Source organism: Erpetoichthys calabaricus, chromosome 11 (assembly GCF_900747795.2).
Source record: "Erpetoichthys calabaricus chromosome 11, fErpCal1.3, whole genome shotgun sequence".
NCBI classification, from domain to species: Eukaryota; Metazoa; Chordata; class Cladistia; order Polypteriformes; family Polypteridae; genus Erpetoichthys; species Erpetoichthys calabaricus.
In genome coordinates this window covers 107973210-107994083 of record NC_041404.2, presented here as the reverse complement: position 1 = coordinate 107994083, position 20874 = coordinate 107973210, and the positions used below count along the sequence as shown (strand labels likewise).

Genomic DNA, 20874 nt, shown 5'->3' with positions numbered 1-20874 from the left:
TCTTTACTCATTATGAAAAATGCTGATTTGGCTGTCTGCATTGAAGTCATCCTATGGATCCCACTTCAATAACACAGGCATGAACACTGGAACCTCAGTGAAATGGTAGGAGAAAGTCATTGAATATTCTAAATTACAATGTCATCATTTATTATTGATTAAATCTTGGTATTGTTATGGAGCTTTGTTTAGTGTTTGTTTCTGTGTTAACTCATGTAGTATATGTAGGGTGACCCGACATCCACTGTCCCATTTTCAGGATATGCATCCCCATTAATAACTGAAATAACACAATATGTCCTGTTTTTAATAGGCTGGCCATTTAATAAAAGGTATATTGTGTGATAAACATAGCCCTGCCAAGCTATTTAAATGCACACAAATGGGGAACCCACCCATTAAACATCGAACAACACACACAAAACTACCTGTCCCATTTGATAAATTGTGTCCTAGTTGGAACTTTCAAAGTATTTGATCATCATTACTGCTGGCATTTCTGTATATATTTTCTCTGTTTTTTTTAATATAATATTTGCCATTTTTTACTACATAGCATATTGCCTCTATGAAGTTTGGCAAGGTGGATTGGACTGGGTGTTGCCCTGGCAATCCTCCAGATAAAATAAGTAAATCACCAGATAAACTGGTATGTCAAAGATGACCGGGTTCATTTTCAACAAGTTGAATATAACTGTCAGACATGGATGCAAATGTTTAGAATAAAGGCATCATATCAAGGGGAGTCCCAATCTGATACTGGAGGGCTAATTTCTTTCCTGCCACTTGTTTCAACAGTGACAAACTTCAGACATTTACATTTTTCCTCCAAATTGCTTCTTTTTTGCCTTAAATGGCAACCAAACAAAAACATGATGTGAATTGAGCCAAAAGAAGTGGCCTTTAAGCTCCAACCAATTTCACCTCAACCATTTTCTTAATTAGAAGCTGATTCTTCTTGTTAATTAACCCCATTACATATAATTCCATGATTTGCTGGTGCGCTCATCCTGCCACAGCAGACATTTCCAAAACAGTTGTTATTTTTCTAAAAGCACCATCAAAACATTTTCTGGACCGAAGCATAGAAGCTATACTTTATTTTCAGACATTATATGATGAACATAGGTTGGCAGGTCATGTATTGGCTTGTTTTGTATCTCATTATTGTTTTGCTGCTAGTAAAGGAAAAAAGAAACAATTGAGGGGTCTGAGTATTAAATAGCAAGTCAATTAAAATTAAAGCAAAAGAAGTTAATCGGCACAAAAAACTTAAGAAAATGACTAGAATGAAAACCTACAGCCATTGTAACCATTGAGGATCAGATCTAGACAACCCAGTATAAGCTAATCAATAACATCATTATGTATCAGCAAAAAACATGTGCAAAAATGTCAGGGTAACAATATTAAGCCAGTCATTGTTAGGTTACTAACTGTGATATAGTCATTTCCCAGGACCATAAAATGTCCACATTACTGTAACTAAGCACAAAGCTTGCTGTCACTAGACCGACTACTATTCAGTTGCCCCCTTCTGGATATAGAGCTTGATTTCTAAAACAAAAGCAAGGTTGAGGTAATAGAAAATTTAGATAGTAGTTTCTATGGATCTATATAAAACAGCATAATTAGGAATAAGGAGGAGAATGTCCATAGTGCATGCAGATGTACATTCAGGAAAACAACGAGAACACATGCAATAAAAATAATTAAATGTTCTCATTGCCCCTCAACCACGACATTTTATTTCTGAGCCTCATATAGTCAGTAAAACTCTAGTGCCATGGCGTTGCCAACAAAGTCAAGAACACTTTAAAGGAAAAAGTGTGTGAGTAAACAAGCCAAGGATATTAATTTCTTCACCGCTGCTTATGGACAAATGTAGCTTGCTCAGCATTGCTAAGACCATCTACAGAATGAAGTACAAAATGACCAAACATTCTAAGACCCAAGAGCAAATGGAGTCAAAAACAAGTCAATGCCCATTAGATAGTATTTAAAAAACGTTTTCATTTGGGAAGTGTCTTTTTAAGAAAGTGTTCATAATTCCATCATCATATACCCTATTCATGAGACTGGCATGGGAAAAGGTGCTGCAGTATATAACTAATTGTTATTATTAGTCTATTAACACAATTAGCTAAGCTGTTACAAAGAAGAAGAATGAATGCAAAGCTCTGAAGCAAGATGAACATGATATAACTATCAGTGTTTCATTTTTAGCATTTAGATATGGAACAGACAGGAAATTTTAAATATCTTTGTAACAACCATCACAAAATTGAAACAAAGGATTTGCAGTACTGTCTTGGTAGCATAAAATCATTTCATTGATGAATGCCTGTCCATTTCTACACCACTAGAGTGCTGCCCATCATCAACAAGAGCAGCTCAAAATTTCATCTGAGGTCACAGTGTTTTAAGATTGTGTCATGTACAGCTACTTGCCTCATGAAGCACCGAGGACTATTGGACAAAAACCAAAGACACAAAGTGTACAAACTGTTAATCATTCTAAGACCTGAGAAACGTCTTTAGGTTTGATATAATCTAAATCAAATCTGAAAAGAGATGTTTTTAAATGAAATGTACATCATGGTGGTATAGCAGTAGTGATGCAACAAAGACTGGGGTTCACGTCCTGGGTGCTTCCTGTGTTGAGCTTGCCTGTTCCACCCCATCTTTGCATGGGTTTCCTCCAACTATTCCAGTTTCCTCCCACAGTACAAAGACATGCAGGTTAGATGAACTGGTGTTGTTAAATTGTCCCTAGGATATGTTTGTGTGCAAGTGTGCTCGCCCTGCGATGGCCTAGTGCCTGTCCAGTGGTTGTTCATGCTTTGTACCTGATGGTTGCTTCAGTTCCACCACCAGCTCCCCCAATACACCGCTGAGGATGAGCAGGTTTGAAAATTGATTAAATAATGGATGGATGAACAGAGATGCACAGGTCAAACAAAGAATCAGTCAAAGCAAATTGTATCTCTAATTGCCATCACCAAGGAGAGAAATGAATTAAATAGAAAAAATTAAGATGTGAATATAGAAAGGATAATGCTTGAATCATTTTCAACTGTGCTATTTTGACAATTTTAAGTGTGTTTGTATCTGGTTTTGGAGTTTTTTTTGTGGCAATTTCTGATCTATTATTATTTATATTTTTTTCTGATCTCATTTTTTGTTACCGTCATGTTATTCTTCTTTATTTGCTACCATTTTTCTAAATATCACCACATTCCCATTTGTCACAGGATGTTAGCTTTGCTAGAAATATGGCCGCATAGCAGGTTTTATAAACTTTGGTCGACGTCTATACAACTAAAAACTTTTGCAGAAGTTAGCTTCTTCACCAATCAGACCCTAGCATGAGGATTTTGGTTTTGACTGCTTTTTATTTCCTGACCTGACTTTGTTTTTCCCATTTGGTTTGTTTTGTTTGGTTTGGTTATATCTGTCTTTCTGACTTTGACCTCAGCTTGCCTCTGACCTTCTCTTGTACCTCTTTATGATCACCTGGCCTCCCTTTGCTCCAAAGAATTTCAAAATTACTATTGAATCCATAACATCTACCATCAACTTTATGTCCTCTTTGTAAGGAGATTCCCCAGTGTCAGCTCTGGTCCTAATAAGACCCAGCCACATGATTTTCATAGTTTGGCCATTTTTTCTGGGGTCTTAACTGGCTAAGTAATTAGTAGGCTAAGTGATAAAAAAATGAAAACAATCTAGCACTAAGGTGGAGTTGCTAGAATAATCTTATAGTAAATGGAAGTTTCTAGAACATTTTAGTTTTAAGTAGGAGTTTCAAAAATGTTTTAGTAGCAAGGTCAAAGTTTCTCTTTTATCCCTTTTTGATGCTTGCCCAAAACAAAGGGAAAAGATGGGGAAAAGCCTGCTATGGCCAACATTACCAGTCATTCCTTGAAATCTTAAGCTGACTAATGAATCTAAACACCTGAAGTTGGAGAATCTCGTAACAGAAAGAACATCATTCATCATTTCCTTATGGAAAAAGGCAAAGAAAGGTCTCAGTAATTTCTAAAGAAACCTCCAGCACAGTGGACAATAACTTCAATGAATATCAGCATGCATGATGGTAGTGAACAATGCCACCTAAACGAGGAACAAGTCTCATCATGAGAAAGGATAAGAAAGGATGAGGAACAGAAACAGTTTATCCTTCAACTGGTTGCAAACCACTGCAAGGATTTTTGAACTTCAAAAATAATATTAGTGTTGAAGACTTAAAAGTGTGATGCAGTTGTCTGCTGTCAGTTCAGATTTTTTCATTAAAAAATTGTGTTTTTTATACATTTGATAAATACATTTTTTTTTTAACTCTAAACCGAAGGGTCAGGACCACCCTTGCATCACTGCCAAAAAGGCAGGCAGGGAAGCAAGTTCCTTAGTGGTTTCATTGAGTGAGTTTCAAAGAGTTCACGGAGTATTGCCATTTTTCTGCCTTTGCTGTTTTTGGGATTATTTTTGTATTGAGACTTATTTATCAGGGAACTTCTGTTTGCTCTATTGTGGACTTTCTTGTATTTATTATTTGAATAAATCCTGTGTTTTTTTTTATATTGATTCTTGTGGGACATGTCGCTATATAAGCCAGAGTTTCATGGTTCTCTCGCATAATACTTTTTGAAAATATCTGAGACTCTCTTGTTGTTTTTGAACCTTTAAAGTCTGTTCTCTATTTTGGGGCTGGAGATACCCAGTTGCCTAGTGTTTGCCTTGTCTGGGTGAGACCTGTATTGAGGCAGCCAGGGAGGATTCTGCCTACGTTTTGTGGGTCCTTTAAAAGTCCTCACCCATTTCACTATTTTGTGGTGCCCGTATCATAACAAAGATGTCTGGTTATCTAATGATACTGGTCTGCATCAAAATCATCCTCTGCAAGTTATTGATTTAGGTGTGCTAAATCTACTTATGAAATTTTAATTTCTCCACCCCAAACCATATCTGTGAGATGTCAGATTAATGAAAAGCATTATTTTGAAAAAAATGTCTTTTTAAAAAAATTATTTTATTTTTCATGCTCAGAATATTATTTGAAGTATATTTTGGGATTTAATATGGCAGTCTTCCTCTTTCTTAACATCAGTTAAGATGGAAACAATTCAAAATCTAATATTTGCTACAATTTGTTTTTTTATTCTTATTCCTTCAAAATATAGCCAGGAGTTTATATCTGGAAAGTTAGAAAGACACCTTTTTAATGTCCAGAAGAGAGAAAGGCCGTTCTTTAAATGCTAATGATAATTATGGACCTACAGAAAACTAGGGAGCAGCACACCATTGTACATCAGTGATGCAGAGGTGAAAAAAATGAAAACCTTTACATTTCTCTGAATTTACATTAGTGGGGATCTTACTTGGTCCCAGAGAACTATTTAATTAGTAAAGAAGTCTCAACAGTGCTTGCAATTGCTGAAAAGGCTGTAGAAATCTGAGATTCCAGCCAGAATCTTTAGTAGCATTTATAGGTTTATTACCGAGAGCCCCTTGGCTGTGCTGGGTGGTGTGAGTGGGAGTCCAGTTCTGTAATCTCAGGATCGCTGCTTTTTTCATAGGATGTTAGTCCTGCTGACTTTTTTCATTGGGCTGTTACCTTAGACATGAACAGGAGCATATTGCAACCAAGTGTGGGGTTAGCAGGATGAAGACCAGCACCTTTTCGTCAAGGTCATGGTTCTCAGCTGGAAAAGGGGTGGACTATCCTCTCCAGGTTGGAGATGAGGTGTTGCCTCAAGCAGAGAAGTTTAAACATCTTAGGGGCTTATTTACAAACTAGTCATTTAGCCCGTTACAATAACGGGCGCTAGAACAGTAGTGCATAAACATTAGTAGGAACAGTCTATATTAAATGGCAAGGGACTTTGACCTCATTCTTTTTGTTGGTCGTATTTTCTTTCTTTCTTTCAGCCTTTCTTTTGTTGATGTTTACTTGCTTGTGCTGACCGTTCTCGTGGGCTGCCGCCGTGTATTGTGTGTCTTTAATTTTCTGTGACAGTAATACTGTCTTGTACGGCTCTATTCATAAAGGCGCGCACAAAAAGGCGAGCTTCAAAAGGGGCGACCTCAATGAGCGCGGCGAATAAAGGCGTTTGTAGATAATTTATTTCAAATGGCTTCTGGAATATGTGAAGAGCAACAAAAGTGCAGATGTTTATTTACACGCGCCTTTATTCACTGCGCCCCAATTGAGGCCGCCCTTTGAGGCTCCCTTTTTGTGCGCGCCCTTATTGAAGGATGCCTGTGCGCGCCCTTATTGAAGGATACCGTCTTGTATGTCCGCTGGCTTGTACATCCGTAATATACCTTTAATTTCTCTGGCTGGTAATACAGGCGTGCGCGTCGGTAAAATGCCTTTAATCTCCTCTGACAGTAATACTGGCTTGTATGTGGCTGTAATATGCGTCACTGTATTGTGTACCTTTAATTTCCTCTCGCAGTAATACTGGTTTTTATTTCCGTAAAACGCCTCTAACTTTCTCGGACAGTAATATCGCGCATCACACCCGTGCCCCGCGCATGCGCACTTCATCAGAAGACACCCACACACGGACACCTGGACGCACATAGGGATTTTATATATATATATATATATATATATATATATATATTATATTTATATATAGATGAGGTAAAAAGGTAGCAGGAAAGCAATGGGCAGGTCAAAGTGTGTTATACAGGTCAGTCATGGTGAAGAAAGATCTGAGCTGAGAGGAAAGGCTCTGAATTTACCAGTTGATCTACATTACTACCCTCATCTATGGACATGAGCTGTGGGTATTGACCAAAAGAAATAGATTGCAGATACACACTCCAGAAATGAGTTTCCTTTGCAGGATGTTTGGGCTCAGCCTTTCAGACATGACGAGAGTACAGACATTCAGGCAAAGCTCAAAGTACAGCTGCTGATTCTCCACATCGAAATGAGTCAGGTCAGATGGTGTGGGCATCCAATTAGGGAGTCTCCTGGACGCCTCCTAGGGAAGTGTTTTCAGCATGTTCAACTGGTAGAACTCAGGGCAGACCCAGGAGACACTCCACTGGAGGAGTTGGAGGAAGGGGTAGAGGGGAAAAGGAGCATCTGTGTATTTCACTTACACTGTGCCTCCATGACCAGGACCCAGATAAATGGAAAAAAAAATTAATTATCAGGAGCATTCTTACCAATGACATCTCTGTGTTGTGCTGAGGGAATTTGACATGCTGATGTCACTGGAAGAGAACTTAGTCAGAAAATACATTTTTCTTCTAAAAACTGTGTGTTTTGCTTGCCCCTAAGGAGTCGGGCAGGAATTACTAAAGCTTTTATTTCCCCGTCTGGATCCAGAGGGGGTTTTGCTTCTTTTTTTTTTCTTCCGCCCGCAAAGGAACAAAAGTAATTGAGTGTTTGGGGGAACATTTCAAAAAGTTACTTGCACTTGTATTGTGTTCAAACTAATGTCACTGAGGCAGGGCAGTAAGCAACAGTAGCTGATACCAGCATCTCTGCAAGTAAATAACCACCGAAGAATAGTTCAAAATAACAGAAACAACTATTCCTTAGTGGAGGAAAAAAAAATGGCTGAATAGTAAAAAGAAGGGCTCCATAGTAGGCACATAGGTGACTAGTGTTGAGGTGGCAATCAGGCACAAAGGCTGTAGGAGCAGACAAGACAATAAGAAATTAATTAGCAGCAGATATTCAGTAATACTGCTTAAAAAGAAGGAAAAAAAATGTGTAAAAATTTACTAAACTGAACAGTTCTTAACTACCAGGAAAGTACAGCAGTTAGGAGAGCGACAGGGCAAGGGTTCAGTAACATGAAGGAATGCAAAAAGTGGTGTAAATGGAGAGCTTTTAAGTAAAGAATAAGAGGGGCACAAAATTAGGAGAACAAACAAGAGAAAACTAAAAGTTAACCTCAGCGAAGGATAAACAGCAGGCAGTTGGGGGGGGGGGGGGGGCCAATATATAAAATAACTGTAGCAGCTCTTTAATTTTTTTTGCATTAATTTTTTTTTATTTTTACCATTTAAATCATTTCATTTTAATAACAAAAAGAAAAAAGGTGAGCAGTTTTAGTAATCCAAAGTCAAATTTTCATAATGAGGCCACTGCAATGCAAGTCCTGGTGGAAGTTGGGACATTTTTGAGGATGGCTAGATGAGCAGGTCTTTGATAAGGCCTACATCTGAAGGAGATCCAGCTGTTCCTGCACCTTGAGCTCAGGGTCACCAACCTGAAGGAGGAATAGGCTGCGTGGTGGGCATTCTTCAGCTAGAATGGGAGGAGACCGCAAACCCAGACAGGTGGGTCACCCTCAAAAGGCACAAAGTAAAGGGTGAACTCTGTTGGGGGCATCAACCCCAGAATTGGAAGCATCTCTGAAGATTCTGAGGTGGAAGGTAGGTATGAGGTGCCCTAAAAGGCCACATCAAAACAACTTCCCAGAAAGGAAGTGGTAGTGATAGTCAGAGACTCGATCATTAGGGGGACTCAAGCACAGGTTTGCTCCAGAAACAGAGATTGCAGGGTCTGTTGCCTTTCAGGTGCACAAGTGGGACAACTCCGGGGAAAGCTTGATGAGCTTTGGGCGAGAGTAGTAGTGGATCCAGCTGTCATTGTCTATGTTGGAACAAATGACATACATAAGGGTAGTCTCTCTTCTACAATCAAATTTAAAGAATTAGGTGCCAGGCTGAGGAGCAGAAATGACAAGCTGGTTTTCTCCAAAGTTCAGCCTATACTACGCACCAGTCCATGTAAGACTGAGGAGATCAGAAAACTAGGTAGCGCAGTGGTAGTGCTGCTGCTTTGCAGTAAGGAGACTGTTGAAGATTGTGGGTTCGCTTCCCGATTCCTCCCTGTGTGGATAGCACTTTGAGTACTGAGAAAAGCGCTATATAAATGTAATAAATTATTATTATTAACATACGGGTAAAACCTTGCTGTAAGGTAGAAAGGTATAGGTTTATGGGGCATTGGGACTTCTTTTGGAAGAGATGGGACCTGTTCTGCCACGATGGGTTGCATCTGAACTGGAGGGCTACCAATGTGTTGGTAAAGCATATGACTAAGTTAGTCAAAAACTGTTTAAACTAGGGAATGGGTAGGCAGTGAGTTTAGGATGGGCCAGGTTTACAACTGTAAAGGCCAGGTTTATAACTGTAAATGAAGGAACAATAGTGTAAAAATAACAATGCAAATTAATTAATGTAAATTATAAACCAAAAATTAAAAGCAAAAGTAAAATGAGTAACACATTAAAAATAAATTGTCTTAATGCTAGAGGTATAACAAGTTGTATGTAGCATAGTATAATTATGATATTGTAGCAATAACAGAAGACTGGCTTAATAAAAAAAGATGGGAATGAGTAGAACATAGAGGGATACATATTTTTTAGGAAGGATCTATATTACTAAACCACAGTTTAATTTATGCACGGACAGCGGACACACCAACGCGCATGCGCACTGCGCCGCAGCGCCCCAGAGTCAAAACCAGCGGCTTCCCAGAGTCAGTAGGTGGCGCCCAAACAACACAACCTGTAAACTAAACTTGCTGTAATCCACTGTGCCAGTAGTCGGTGTCAGCAGAGGCAAAGGAGTCACGGCTCCAAATGGAAACAGCTCAACGATTTGTAATACAAAACCGAGCCCGTAGTTCCCAGAGTCAGTGCGTGGCGCCCAAACACCACAACCTGTAAACTACACCTGCTCTAATCCACTGTGCCTGTGTGTGTAAGTTGGAGTATGCTCCCTAACAGTAAACGATTTCTACCTAACGACACAGCCACAGAACAACAAAGACGAGACCGCATGGATAAAAACAATACACGGAGGCTCCTATGACGCACTTCAGACACACTAGAAGCAAAGACGTCACGGCTCCACAATGAAAGAACTCAACTAACGGAAATACAAAACGAGCCCGTATGGGTAAACACAATGAACGAACGCGCCCTCAACGCGCTTCTGACACAGCAGAGGCAAAGGAGTCACGGCTCCAAATGGAAGGAGCTCAACGATTAGTAATACAAACATGAGCCTGTATGGCTACGACCTGTAAACAAGCCCATATGGATAAAAACAATGAATGAAGGCGCCCACACAAAGAAACCGCTTTAGTACAAATATGTTTATTTAATTAAATGAAAACTTTACCATGGCTACGACCTGTGAAATAAACCTGAGGTAAAGCATGCACGCCAGGTTGTACAGCCGCCCGAACGCGACCGCCCACACCACCGCACTGGATCCACCGCCATGGTCACTTCAGCACGCGAATCCACTGCCATCAGCAAACGACTTCTCGCTGACGACACAGCCATAGAAAAACAAGAGACTGCATGGATAAAAACAATAAACAAAGGCATTGTACAGCTCCAAAAAGAAACCGCTTTAGTAGAAATATGTTTATTTAATTAAATGAACTTTCCCAGGACGCACCCACCCTCCATGATATTTCATCCCTCCAAGTATCGGAGGGAACAGAAAGTGATTGCCATTCTTAGATTTGCGATTCTTTTGAGAATCGCGGGCTTGCTGGTAGAACAGAAAAGGAGGCAAGTTTGCTGGTTATGGCAAACATAAAACATTTAAATGCAAGTCCTCTTTAATTGGACAATGAGCCTCAGCTTAGTGAAGACATCTGGTTTTGTCTTGAAAGCATTAGGGAAGGAGGCCTTATTTTAGGAGTGTGTTATTGACCCGCCAGTCCAGACAGTAATTTTAGTTGATATCTTTTTAATAATATTAAAAAAGGAAAGTGAATGGAAGGATATTGTAGTCACAGGTAACACTACCCAAATATTAAATGGAATAACCTTGCACATAGCAGAGCACAACAGCAGCACGGACTACTTTTTTAGCACTGTAATCAATCAACATGGGGAGATGTTCCTCCAGGACATTACTCAGATGGATAGACACTGTAGTGCAAAGTGGAGTGAATCTATGAAGGAAGACATCTGTTGATTATTTCACTGTGAAACACCATCAGATAGATTAAAAAAATACCAAGTGAGTACATCTTAAAAAATTACAGTACATGTGCAATTTATAATTTTCAAGTCTACTGCCACACGTTTCATTATCATTAAGTTACACAGACCAGAAAAATCTCAGTAAATTAAATTGACCTGAATAGCCAACTTCTGCTGCCGGACACTTGCAGACTCTCCTTCCAGTAAGCTGGAAAAAAATAAATAAATAAAACAAGGTGTATTAATTTTACTGGCTTTTTCATTTTATTAAAACTGCAAACAAGCAGGAAATGAGAACAAATGGGGGAGCCTCAGGTCACTGTTCTCTGTATTCTCTTCCATCACATTTTTACTATCTGCTTTTCAGGATATGGACGTTAACATTATTTTGGAAATGTACTTTGTGTCTTTTTATGTGTCCAAAGTATATACAGTGGGTATAAAAAAAGAATCACTCCCTTCGAAATATTCCCATTTTTTTTGCTTTACAACTTTAAATGAAAAAACACAAAAAATATTTCTACCTAGCTTTACTTACTCAATGCAACCTATAACATCCAAGTGAAAGATATCACAGCTACAGTTCAGAAAAATTAAGTCAAAAACCAACACATACTGTGATTAATAAAGGATCAGGGCCCCCCCCATCAATATTTTGTTGAACCACCTTTTGCTTTAATGACAGCCTTGAGTCGGTTGGGATACTTCATCTGCTTTGCACATCTAGACTGAGCAATATTTGCCCACTCTTCTTTACAGAACTGCTTGAGTTCGGTCAAATTGGATGGTGAGCATTGGTGGACTGCTATCTTCAAATCTTTCCAGATTTTCAATGGGATTTAGGTCAGGGCTCTGACTGGCCACACATGGACATTCACTTTTTTCTCCTTCAGCCACTGTGTGCTTAATTTTGCTATGTGCTTCGGGTCATTGTCGTGTTGAAAGGTGAACATTCTGCCCATCTTCAACTTTCTGGTAAAAGGGAGCAGATTTTCCTCAAGAATTTGATGGTATTTTGCTCCATCCATTTTTCCTTCTACCCTAACAAGAGGCCCAGGCCCTGCTGCAGAGAAACACCCCCACAACAGGATGCTGCAATTCCATGCTTTACTGTAAATATGGCGTGTTGTGGATGGTGAGCTGCATTGGATTTCCACCAGGTGTACCGTTTTGTATGGAGGCCAAATGGTTTGATTTTGGTCTCATGGTCAGATTAGACCTTTTTCCACTTGGCATCAGAATCTTCAAGGTGCATTCTGGCAAAGCTCAAACAAGCCATAATGTGGCCTTTCTTGAGAAGTGGCTTTATCCTTGACCACTCTTTACCATAAAATCCTGTAACTCCTTCAAAGTGGCCATTGGCCTCTTGGTAGCCTCTCTTACCAGTTTCCTCCTTGCTTTTCCAACCACTTTGGAGGGATGGCCGGACCCAGGGAGGGTTCTAGTAGTATCAAACACTCACCACTTCTTTGTTATGGACTTCACTGTGCACCTTGGGATTGATAAAGCCTTTTAGCTTTTTCTGTATCAATCTCCTGCCTTATGTCTGTCCACAACTCTATCCCCTGAGATCTTTTGAAAGTGGCCTGCCACCCATAGTCAGTTGTTTGCTGTCAGTTGCACTACCAAGCAAGGGAATGCTCCAGGAACAGCTGTTTTTATGCTTCACTAATCACACTAATTACAATTGATCACAGGTGGAAGCCAGTAACCATGGTCTGCAATGGAAATGGTGGTTAGTTACACCTGATTGACTTTACAAATATTATTTTTTTTTGGGGGGGGGGGATCCTTTATTAATCTCAGTATTTGTTGTTTATTTTTTAAAATTCTTCTGAACTGTAGCTGTGATATCTTTCACTTGGATGTTATAGATTGCATTGAGTAAGTAAAGCGGGAAAAAAATATTGGCTTGTGTGTTTTCATTTAAGGCTGTAAAGAAAACAAAATGGGAATATTTCAAAGGGGGTGATTCTTTGCTATACCCACTGTGTGTGTGCATTATATTTATATATACATACATATATATACATACATACATACAAACATATACAGTATATACATACAGTTAGGTCCATAAATATTTGGACAGAGACAACTCTTTTCTAATTTTGGTTCTGTACATTACCATAATGAATTTTAAATGAAACAACTCAGATGCAGTTGAAGTGCAGACTTTCAGCTTTAATTCAGTGGGGTGAACAAAACGATTGCATAAAAATGTGAGGCAACTAAAGCATTTTTTAACACAATCCCTTCATTTAAGTGAAGAGAACAAAATACAATCTGGTTATGATTTCTAGAGTGCAAACCCTAACAGCGAATATCAGTTAAACAGAAATTCAAATAAGAGCGTCTACAAACACTTCTTAAACACATTGAAGGAATCAGAAATTTGAATGGAGGTTGGAAACTCATTACATCATATGGGAGCTATACATTAAAAGTCTGAACTGAAAGTTGATACCACACAGAGGAGGCATCACAAGACACCATTCATCAGTAGGCCTGAGGGGTCAAGAAGGACCGTAAGACATCACAACTGTCTATTATATATACTGACTCCATTCCATACTCTATAGACAATTATCAGGGATTAGTACTTTATACAGTGCATCCAGAAAGTATTCACAGCACATCACTTTTTCCACATTTTGTTATGTTACAGCCTTATTCCAAAATTGATTAAATTCATTTTTTTCCTCAGAATTCTACACACAACACCCCATAATGACAACGTGAAAAAAGTTTACTTGAGGTTTTTGCACATTTATTAAAAAATAAAAAAACTGAGAAAGCACATGTACATAAGTATTCACAGCCTTTGCCATGAAGCTCAAAATTGAGCTCAGGTGCATCCTGTTTCCCCTGATCATCCTTGAGATGTTTCTGCAGCTTAACTGCAGTCCACCTGTGGTAAATTCAGTTGATTGAACATGATTTGGAAAGGCACACACCTGTCTATATTAAAGGTCCCATAGCTGACAGTTCATGTCAGAGTACAAACCAAACATGAAGTCAAAAGGAATTGTCTGTAGACCTCCGAGACAGGATTGTCTCGAGGCACAAATCTCGGGAAGGTTACAGAAAAATTTCTGCTGCTTTGAAGATCCCAATGAGCACAGTGGCCTCCATCATCCGTAAGTGGAAGAAGATCAAAACCACCAGGACTCTTCCTAGAGCTGGCCGGCCATCTAAACTGAGCGATCGGGGGAGAAGGGCCTTAGTCAGGGAGGTGACCAAGAACCTCGAAGGTTACTCGTCAGAGCTCCAGAGGTCCTCTGTGGAGAGAGGAGAACCTTCCAGAAGGACAACCATCTCCGCAGCAATCCACCAATCAGACCTGTATGGTAGAGTGGCCAGATGGAAGCCACTCCTTAATAAGACACATGGCAGCCCGCCTGAGTTTGCCAAAAGGCACCTGAAGGACTCTCAGACCATGAGAAAGAAAATTCTCTGGTCTGATGAGACAAAGATTGAACTCTTTGGTGTGAATGCCAGGAGTCACGTTTGGAGGAAACCTGGCACCATCCCTACAGTGAAGCATGGTGGTGGCAGCATAATGCTGTGGGGATGTTTTTCAGCGGCAGGGACTGGGGGACTAATCAGGATAAAGGGAAAGATGACTGGGGCGACGGTTCATCTTTCAGCAGGACAACGACCCTAAGCACACAGCCAAGATATCAAAGGAGTGGCCCAGCCAGAGCCCAGACTTGAATCCGATTGAACATCTCTGGAGAGATCTTAAAATGGCTGTGCACCGATGCTTCCTATCCAACCTGATGGAGCTTGAGAGGTGCTGCAAAGAGGAATGGGCGAAACTGGCCAAGGATAGGTGTGCCAAGCTTGTGGCATCATATTCAAAAAGACTTGAGGCTGTAATTGCTGCCAAAGGTGCATCGACAAAGTATTGAGCAAAGGCTGTGAATACTTATGAAAATGTGATTTCTGTTTTTTTATTTTTAATAAATTTGCAAAAACCTCAAGTAAACTTTTTTCATGTTGTCATTATGGGGTGTTGTGTGTAGAATTCTGAGGAAAAAAATGAATTTAATGCATTTTGAAATAAGGCTGTAACATAACAAAATGTGGAAAAAGTGATGCACTGTATATTCCGCTACTAGAAGCCAATGTAGTGGATTGAAGAGTGTAGCTGTGTGTGTCTTGGGCCGGTATTTCACTTTGGAAGCACTTATAATATTGTTTGACACTCTGTAGAGCAACATAGTAGCCATGGCTGCATTTCCACCCTTTGTAATTCTATATTTAAAATTTAAGTGGGTTTGAAAATGTGAGTGGGGATAAGGGTGGCCCAGCACGCTGACAAGACTTGTTTTCTGTCTTGTATTTTTAGACTAGACTCACACCCTAACATCAGAGCTTCTGATTCTGTTAAGTCATTATGTAAATATAAGAAGAAAAAAAAAATCTGAAGATGAGATGCACCAGCTAAATTGAGGGACAAACATTGGTGATATCAAATAGCATTAGTATTGATTTAAAGACTGCCAATTAATATAACTAATAATTGACTACAAAATAAAATGTCAGCCCATGACACATAAACCACACTCTTACATGAATCCACCATCAGTTTTATTTCAAATTACAAATGAAGCTGAAAATAACTAAGTGTTCTGGGAGGAGACCCTCCATAACCAACCAGCATCCCCACCCAAAAACAAGGTAATGATGATGTTTTATACTTGTCCAAGCCACAGTGCGGAGGTCCAATGATGCATCTTCCTGGGTCCCCTGCCATTCCTGCTTGTTGGGTTGATCAGCCAGCAGTAAAAAAGCAAAAAAAGTGGCCTGAAAAACACGCAAAAAGGACAAAAATGTGACCTTTTTAAAAAAAAATACATAGGAAGGATAAGAACATTGCCAACTGGAACTCTGTTTCACATGACCAAATTTACATCCTGCTTTTTTGTCATTTTGCACAGTCTCCTGCAAACGTCTTTGCTTCTTTGTCAGAACATGGCAGCCAGTCTTTTATAAACCTTGGGAGACAGACATTTCTGAAATAAATGTGAGAAAAGTCAAAACAAATACCAGACAAATCTGGTGGTAAGAACAAGGCTGAAGTTTCAAATTTCATAACTGCAACTTGTGTTTTAGTGTACACAAACTATTTTGGGACTGTATATATCATGAAAGTTGACAGAAAAGATAGATAAAATGAACCTGAAAATATTCTGCGTAGCAAGAGATGGCCAGGAGGTGAAACTGACTAACCAGTAGTATGATGCTGTGGCTATTGGGCTGGACACCAGAGGATAAGAGGGGCAAACCTTAAACGTGACTCCTAAAGCCATGCACATTCATATACACGTTCAGTATAAGTTTAAATGATAGAACATTGTATATCAGGCAGAAAAACTTTTCAGATAACACTATATATAATTAACAGCAGATCATGTTCGCATATTTAGACTTTCAATGGGATTCAAGAGTAGTTGAGACAGGTTAAAAAAAGGAACAAAGTGTAAAAAACAAGGTAAATCTACAGAACCATAGAAATTCTTCATTTAACTCTTACCATATCTATCTATCATGAGGGACAACACCTGAGGATCAGCATCCCAGCCGGAGTTCACCTGGGAACCTTGACTGGCAAGGATGGCAGTAATATGGAAGGATAGGGGTGAGCAATATATTCAGGTTATTGTGTCCCCTTATACGCTGGATGGCAGCAAGCCCTGGATATCAGTACCCGGCCACCAGCTGGGAATGCCATTGAGTTGTAGTCCGGTAGCGCTGCCCTGTTGGGGTCCGTGGGTGCCACAGAGAGTTACACTCCCTATCATTTGGGACTTCTATATGACCCAGAACTTCTTCCAACAGGCAAAGCCCTGGCACCAGATGTACACTTAGGTCTTCCATAAAAGAGACTGCACTGCCTTGTCAGGGTGAGTGGGAGATGGGACAGAGATAGGCAACACTCACCTTGGAGAAGTAGCAATGCAGTGAAGACCAGTAGAGAGAAGAGTATCAATTATGTAATTTTATTTCAAGGTGTTTATAATAAGGCCCCCTTTATCTGAACCCAGGACTGTGTGCTTGTGTGTTCGTGTTTGGGGTTTGAGGCTCTGTGGCTCCCCACTAGACTTCATACCACCTATCATGACACACGTTCACATGGGAGGCAGCTTAATGGCTCTAGTGAATGTAATTGCCCCCCAAGCCAGGGGTTGGCACAGTTTTCTTATCCCTCCTTTCTCCCTCTGCGCATTGGGTGATTGACATCCCTTCCTATCAGCATCTCAGGCATATGTCCTCCTGGTCCCACCCCTTTCTACCATCTTCCTTCACAACCCAGAAAACCAGTTACCTATTCCAGTTCCGTTTGGTCTTTTGTCTATAAAGACATCTCTGGAACTAATTGGGTGTTTATTTAAACAAATAAAAAACCTGAAATTATACAGGGTTACCAAGGTAGTGCCCCAACTCTATCTGTATTCTTTGTGTCACTCTACATTATACACTTTTATATTGCACCTTTCAAAGAATACTAAAATCTTAAAAATGTTTGCTTTAACAGAACGATGGAAATAACTGTGGAAGCAAAGCTGTCTTAGGCAGCAGAGTTTGGGATCAATTCTACATATTTTCAAGAGATAAAAATCTTAATTCCTGGCATTGCTGAATTAAACCAAGTCAAATCTGCTAACCCCTATAGGCTGAACTTCAAACCACATCATATCCTGACCTTTGTAAACTGCAACCCCCAAGGCTCAAGGTGGATTCTGCATGATGCAGCTACTGCACATGCTGCACTAATTGCTAATAAGATTGAAGGGAGGAGATGTGATTACACATTAAGCGGATTTATGAACCTGAAAAACAAAACAGCTGCCTCCTACAGCAAATCACCATCCTCCATGGACTTGCTTGTTACTAAAAATTACTCTAAAATGTACATTGTAAATGGCGTGGACTTTAGCTGTAGTTTCTTGAATTGTGTTTTTCTTTATATCCAAAATAAGTACAGAAAACGCAATTTATTTTGCAGCACAAAATGGGCTACCAATCAATATATCACTCTTTATCTGCAGCCTTATGTACTGAATGCCATGTTGGAACACTTTTTGTAAGTTTTTTTTTTTTTTATAAAGGACAGTAAAACTATTAAAGCAAATTCTCTGCCTTGCCTACATTCTACAGTTCTAAAATGGCTCATTTCTGGGATGTGTGATTCCTCACAGAGCCAATACTTCTCTGCATACGAAATTGGTCCTTTGGGATTTGAAAAGATTCCTAACATGTGGACATAGTATCATGCTAGGTATAGCCGAACAGATCAAGAAAACTGAATTTAACATTTGTTGTTGTATGAAGGGAGAATTCTTTTAAAACCATGAAGCCATTGGGATTTCTCAAATCTTTCATCTATTCATGGTTATTTATGGAATGTGTTGGGGATCTAAATAAATAAGGACTTCTTCTGGAACCTTCTTGTGGAAGGTTCTTTGGGGAACTAAAGATGAGGTTTAGCACAGTTAGAGCGGACAGAGACGCAAATACCTACAGGAAGCAGAAAGGAGGAGGACTTGCTCTCTATGTCAATACAAGGTGGTGCAACTCTGGACATGTAAACGTCAAAATCTACACTTGCTGCAGGGACATCGAACTGTTGGCGATAAGTCTGTGTCCCTATTACTTGCCCAGAGAGTTTAGACACGTCATTGTTGTTACTGTTTACATCCCTCCTCGGGTGAACATGGAGATAGCGGGTGACATCATTCATTCCGCTGTTGCTAAATTACAAACACAGCACCCCGAGGTGCTTGTGCTAATCGCTGGAGACTTTGCCCGTATGACGCTGGACAAAACATTAGCTGCCTTCTCCCAGTATGTGGATTGTAACTCCCAGGGAAATAGGACTATTGACCTACTGCATGCAAACGTTAAAGACGCATACAGCGCCACCCTGCTGCCCGCGCTTGGGAAAGTAGATCATAACCTGGTTCTGCTTCAGCCTTACTACAAACCAAGAGTGAGAGAGCTACCTACAACCACGCGCTCATTCAGGAAGTGGTCCCCTGAGGCAGAGCAGGCTCCGAGAGACTGCTTTGGAACTACGTACGGACTGGGATATTCTGCAGGAATCACATAGTGAGAACATTGAGGAGGTTGTTGACTGCACTATTGACTACATCAACTTCTGTATGGACATTGTATTTCCAGTAAGAATAGTACACTGCTATGCTAACAACAAGCCATGGATTACAAGTGACATCATGGGCCTTTTGAACCAGAAGAAAAGGGCTTTTAAAGACAGTGACCAGCACAAGCTCAAGCGCGTGCAGAAGGAACTCCGAGTCCAGCTCAGGGCGGCAAAAGAGCAGTACAGGAGAAAGCTGAAGCAGAAGTTGCAGAACAACAGCATGAAGGAAGTGTGGGACGGGATGAAGATCATCACTGGCTGCAGCTTGAAGCGGGGTGCCACCATCGAGAGAGACGTGGAGAGAGCAAACCAGATGAACAACTTCTTTAACAGATTTGACCACCCTAACCCATTCTCATCTTGGAGTACTGCACTCTCCACCCATCCTTCTGCTGATACCAGCATAGGAGAGAGTTTCCCCCTACCCACAATTACAGCAGCCCAGGTAAGCAGAGAGCTGAGGAGACTTCGTGCCAGCAGAGCAGTGGGTCCAGATGGAGTATCGCCCCGACTGCTGAAGGCCTGTGAGCTGGAGCTGGGGAGTCCTCTACAGCGCATCTTCAACCTGAGCCTGGAACAGGGGAGAGTCCCCAGGCTTTGGAAAACATCTTGCATCACCCCAGTCCCAAAGATATTACGTCCTAGTGAGCTGAAGGACTTCCGGCCTGTCGCTCTGACGTCGCTTGTGGTGAAAACCATGGAGAGGCTGCTGCTTCACCACCTGAAGCCACAGGTCCGCCACGCCCTCGACCCAACTATTCCACCAGGGGGGGTAAACGTTAATATTTAACATTATACATAGTTATTGTCTGTTTTTTTTCACCTGTATTATTATCATTCTTTAATTTAATATTATTTATTGTATCAGTATGCTGCTGCTGAAGAATGTGAATTTCCCATTGGGATTAATAAAGTATCTATCTATCTATCTATCTATCTATCTCTGCAGTTTGCATACCAGGAGAAGGTGGGAACAACTTTTTTAACAGGTTTGACCACCCTAACCCACTCTCACTCTCACCTCGGAGTACTGCACCCTCCACACATCCTTCTGCTGATACCAGCATAGGAAAGACATCCCCACCCATAATTACGACAGCGCAAGTGAGCAGAGAGCTGAGGAGACTTCGTGCCAGCAAAGCAGCGGGTCCAGATGGAGTATCGCCACGACTGCTGAAGGTCTGTGCATCGGAGCTGGGGGGTCCTCTACAGCGCATCTTCAACCTGAGCCTGGAACAGGGGAGAGTCCCGAGGCTTTGGAAAACATCTTGTATCACCCCAGTCCCAAAGGTATCACGTCCTAGTGAGCTGAATGACTTTCGGCCTGTTGCTCTGACATCACATGTGATGAAGACCATGGAGAGGCTGCTGCTTCACCACCTTAGGCCACAGGTTCAACACGCCCTTGACCCTCTGCAGTTTGCATATCAGGAGAAGGTGGGAGCGGAAGATGCCATCATCTATATGCTACATCGATCCCTCTCTCACTTGGACAGAGGCAGTGGTGCTGTAAGAATTATGTTTCTAGACTTCTCTAGCGCCTTCAACACAATCCAACCTCTGCTCCTTAGGGACAAGCTGACAGAGATGGGATTAGATTCATACCTAGTGGCATGGATCGTGGACTATCTTAAAGACAGACCTCAGTATGTGCGTCTTGGGAACTGCACGTCTGACATGGTGGTCAGCAACACAGGAGCGCCACAAGGGACTGTA

The 20874-nt window shown here is 40.6% G+C and overlaps 1 protein-coding gene across 2 annotated transcripts in view; it reads right to left on the bottom strand.

The window, feature by feature from the left end:
- LOC114661360 (tubby protein-like) overlaps nt 1-15812 on the bottom strand; it is a 60720-nt gene extending 44908 nt beyond the window's left edge. For both annotated transcript variants that reach the window (XM_028814575.2, XM_051934150.1), the window contains exons 1-2: nt 15695-15812; nt 11145-11196 (exon numbers count right to left, since the gene is read on the bottom strand). In XM_028814575.2, the coding sequence (XP_028670408.2) occupies nt 11145-11196; nt 15695-15750 (108 nt within the window). In that variant the 5' untranslated portion in view covers nt 15751-15812. The remainder of the gene's footprint in view (nt 1-11144; nt 11197-15694) is intronic.
- Between the last annotated feature and the right edge of the window lie 5062 nt (nt 15813-20874).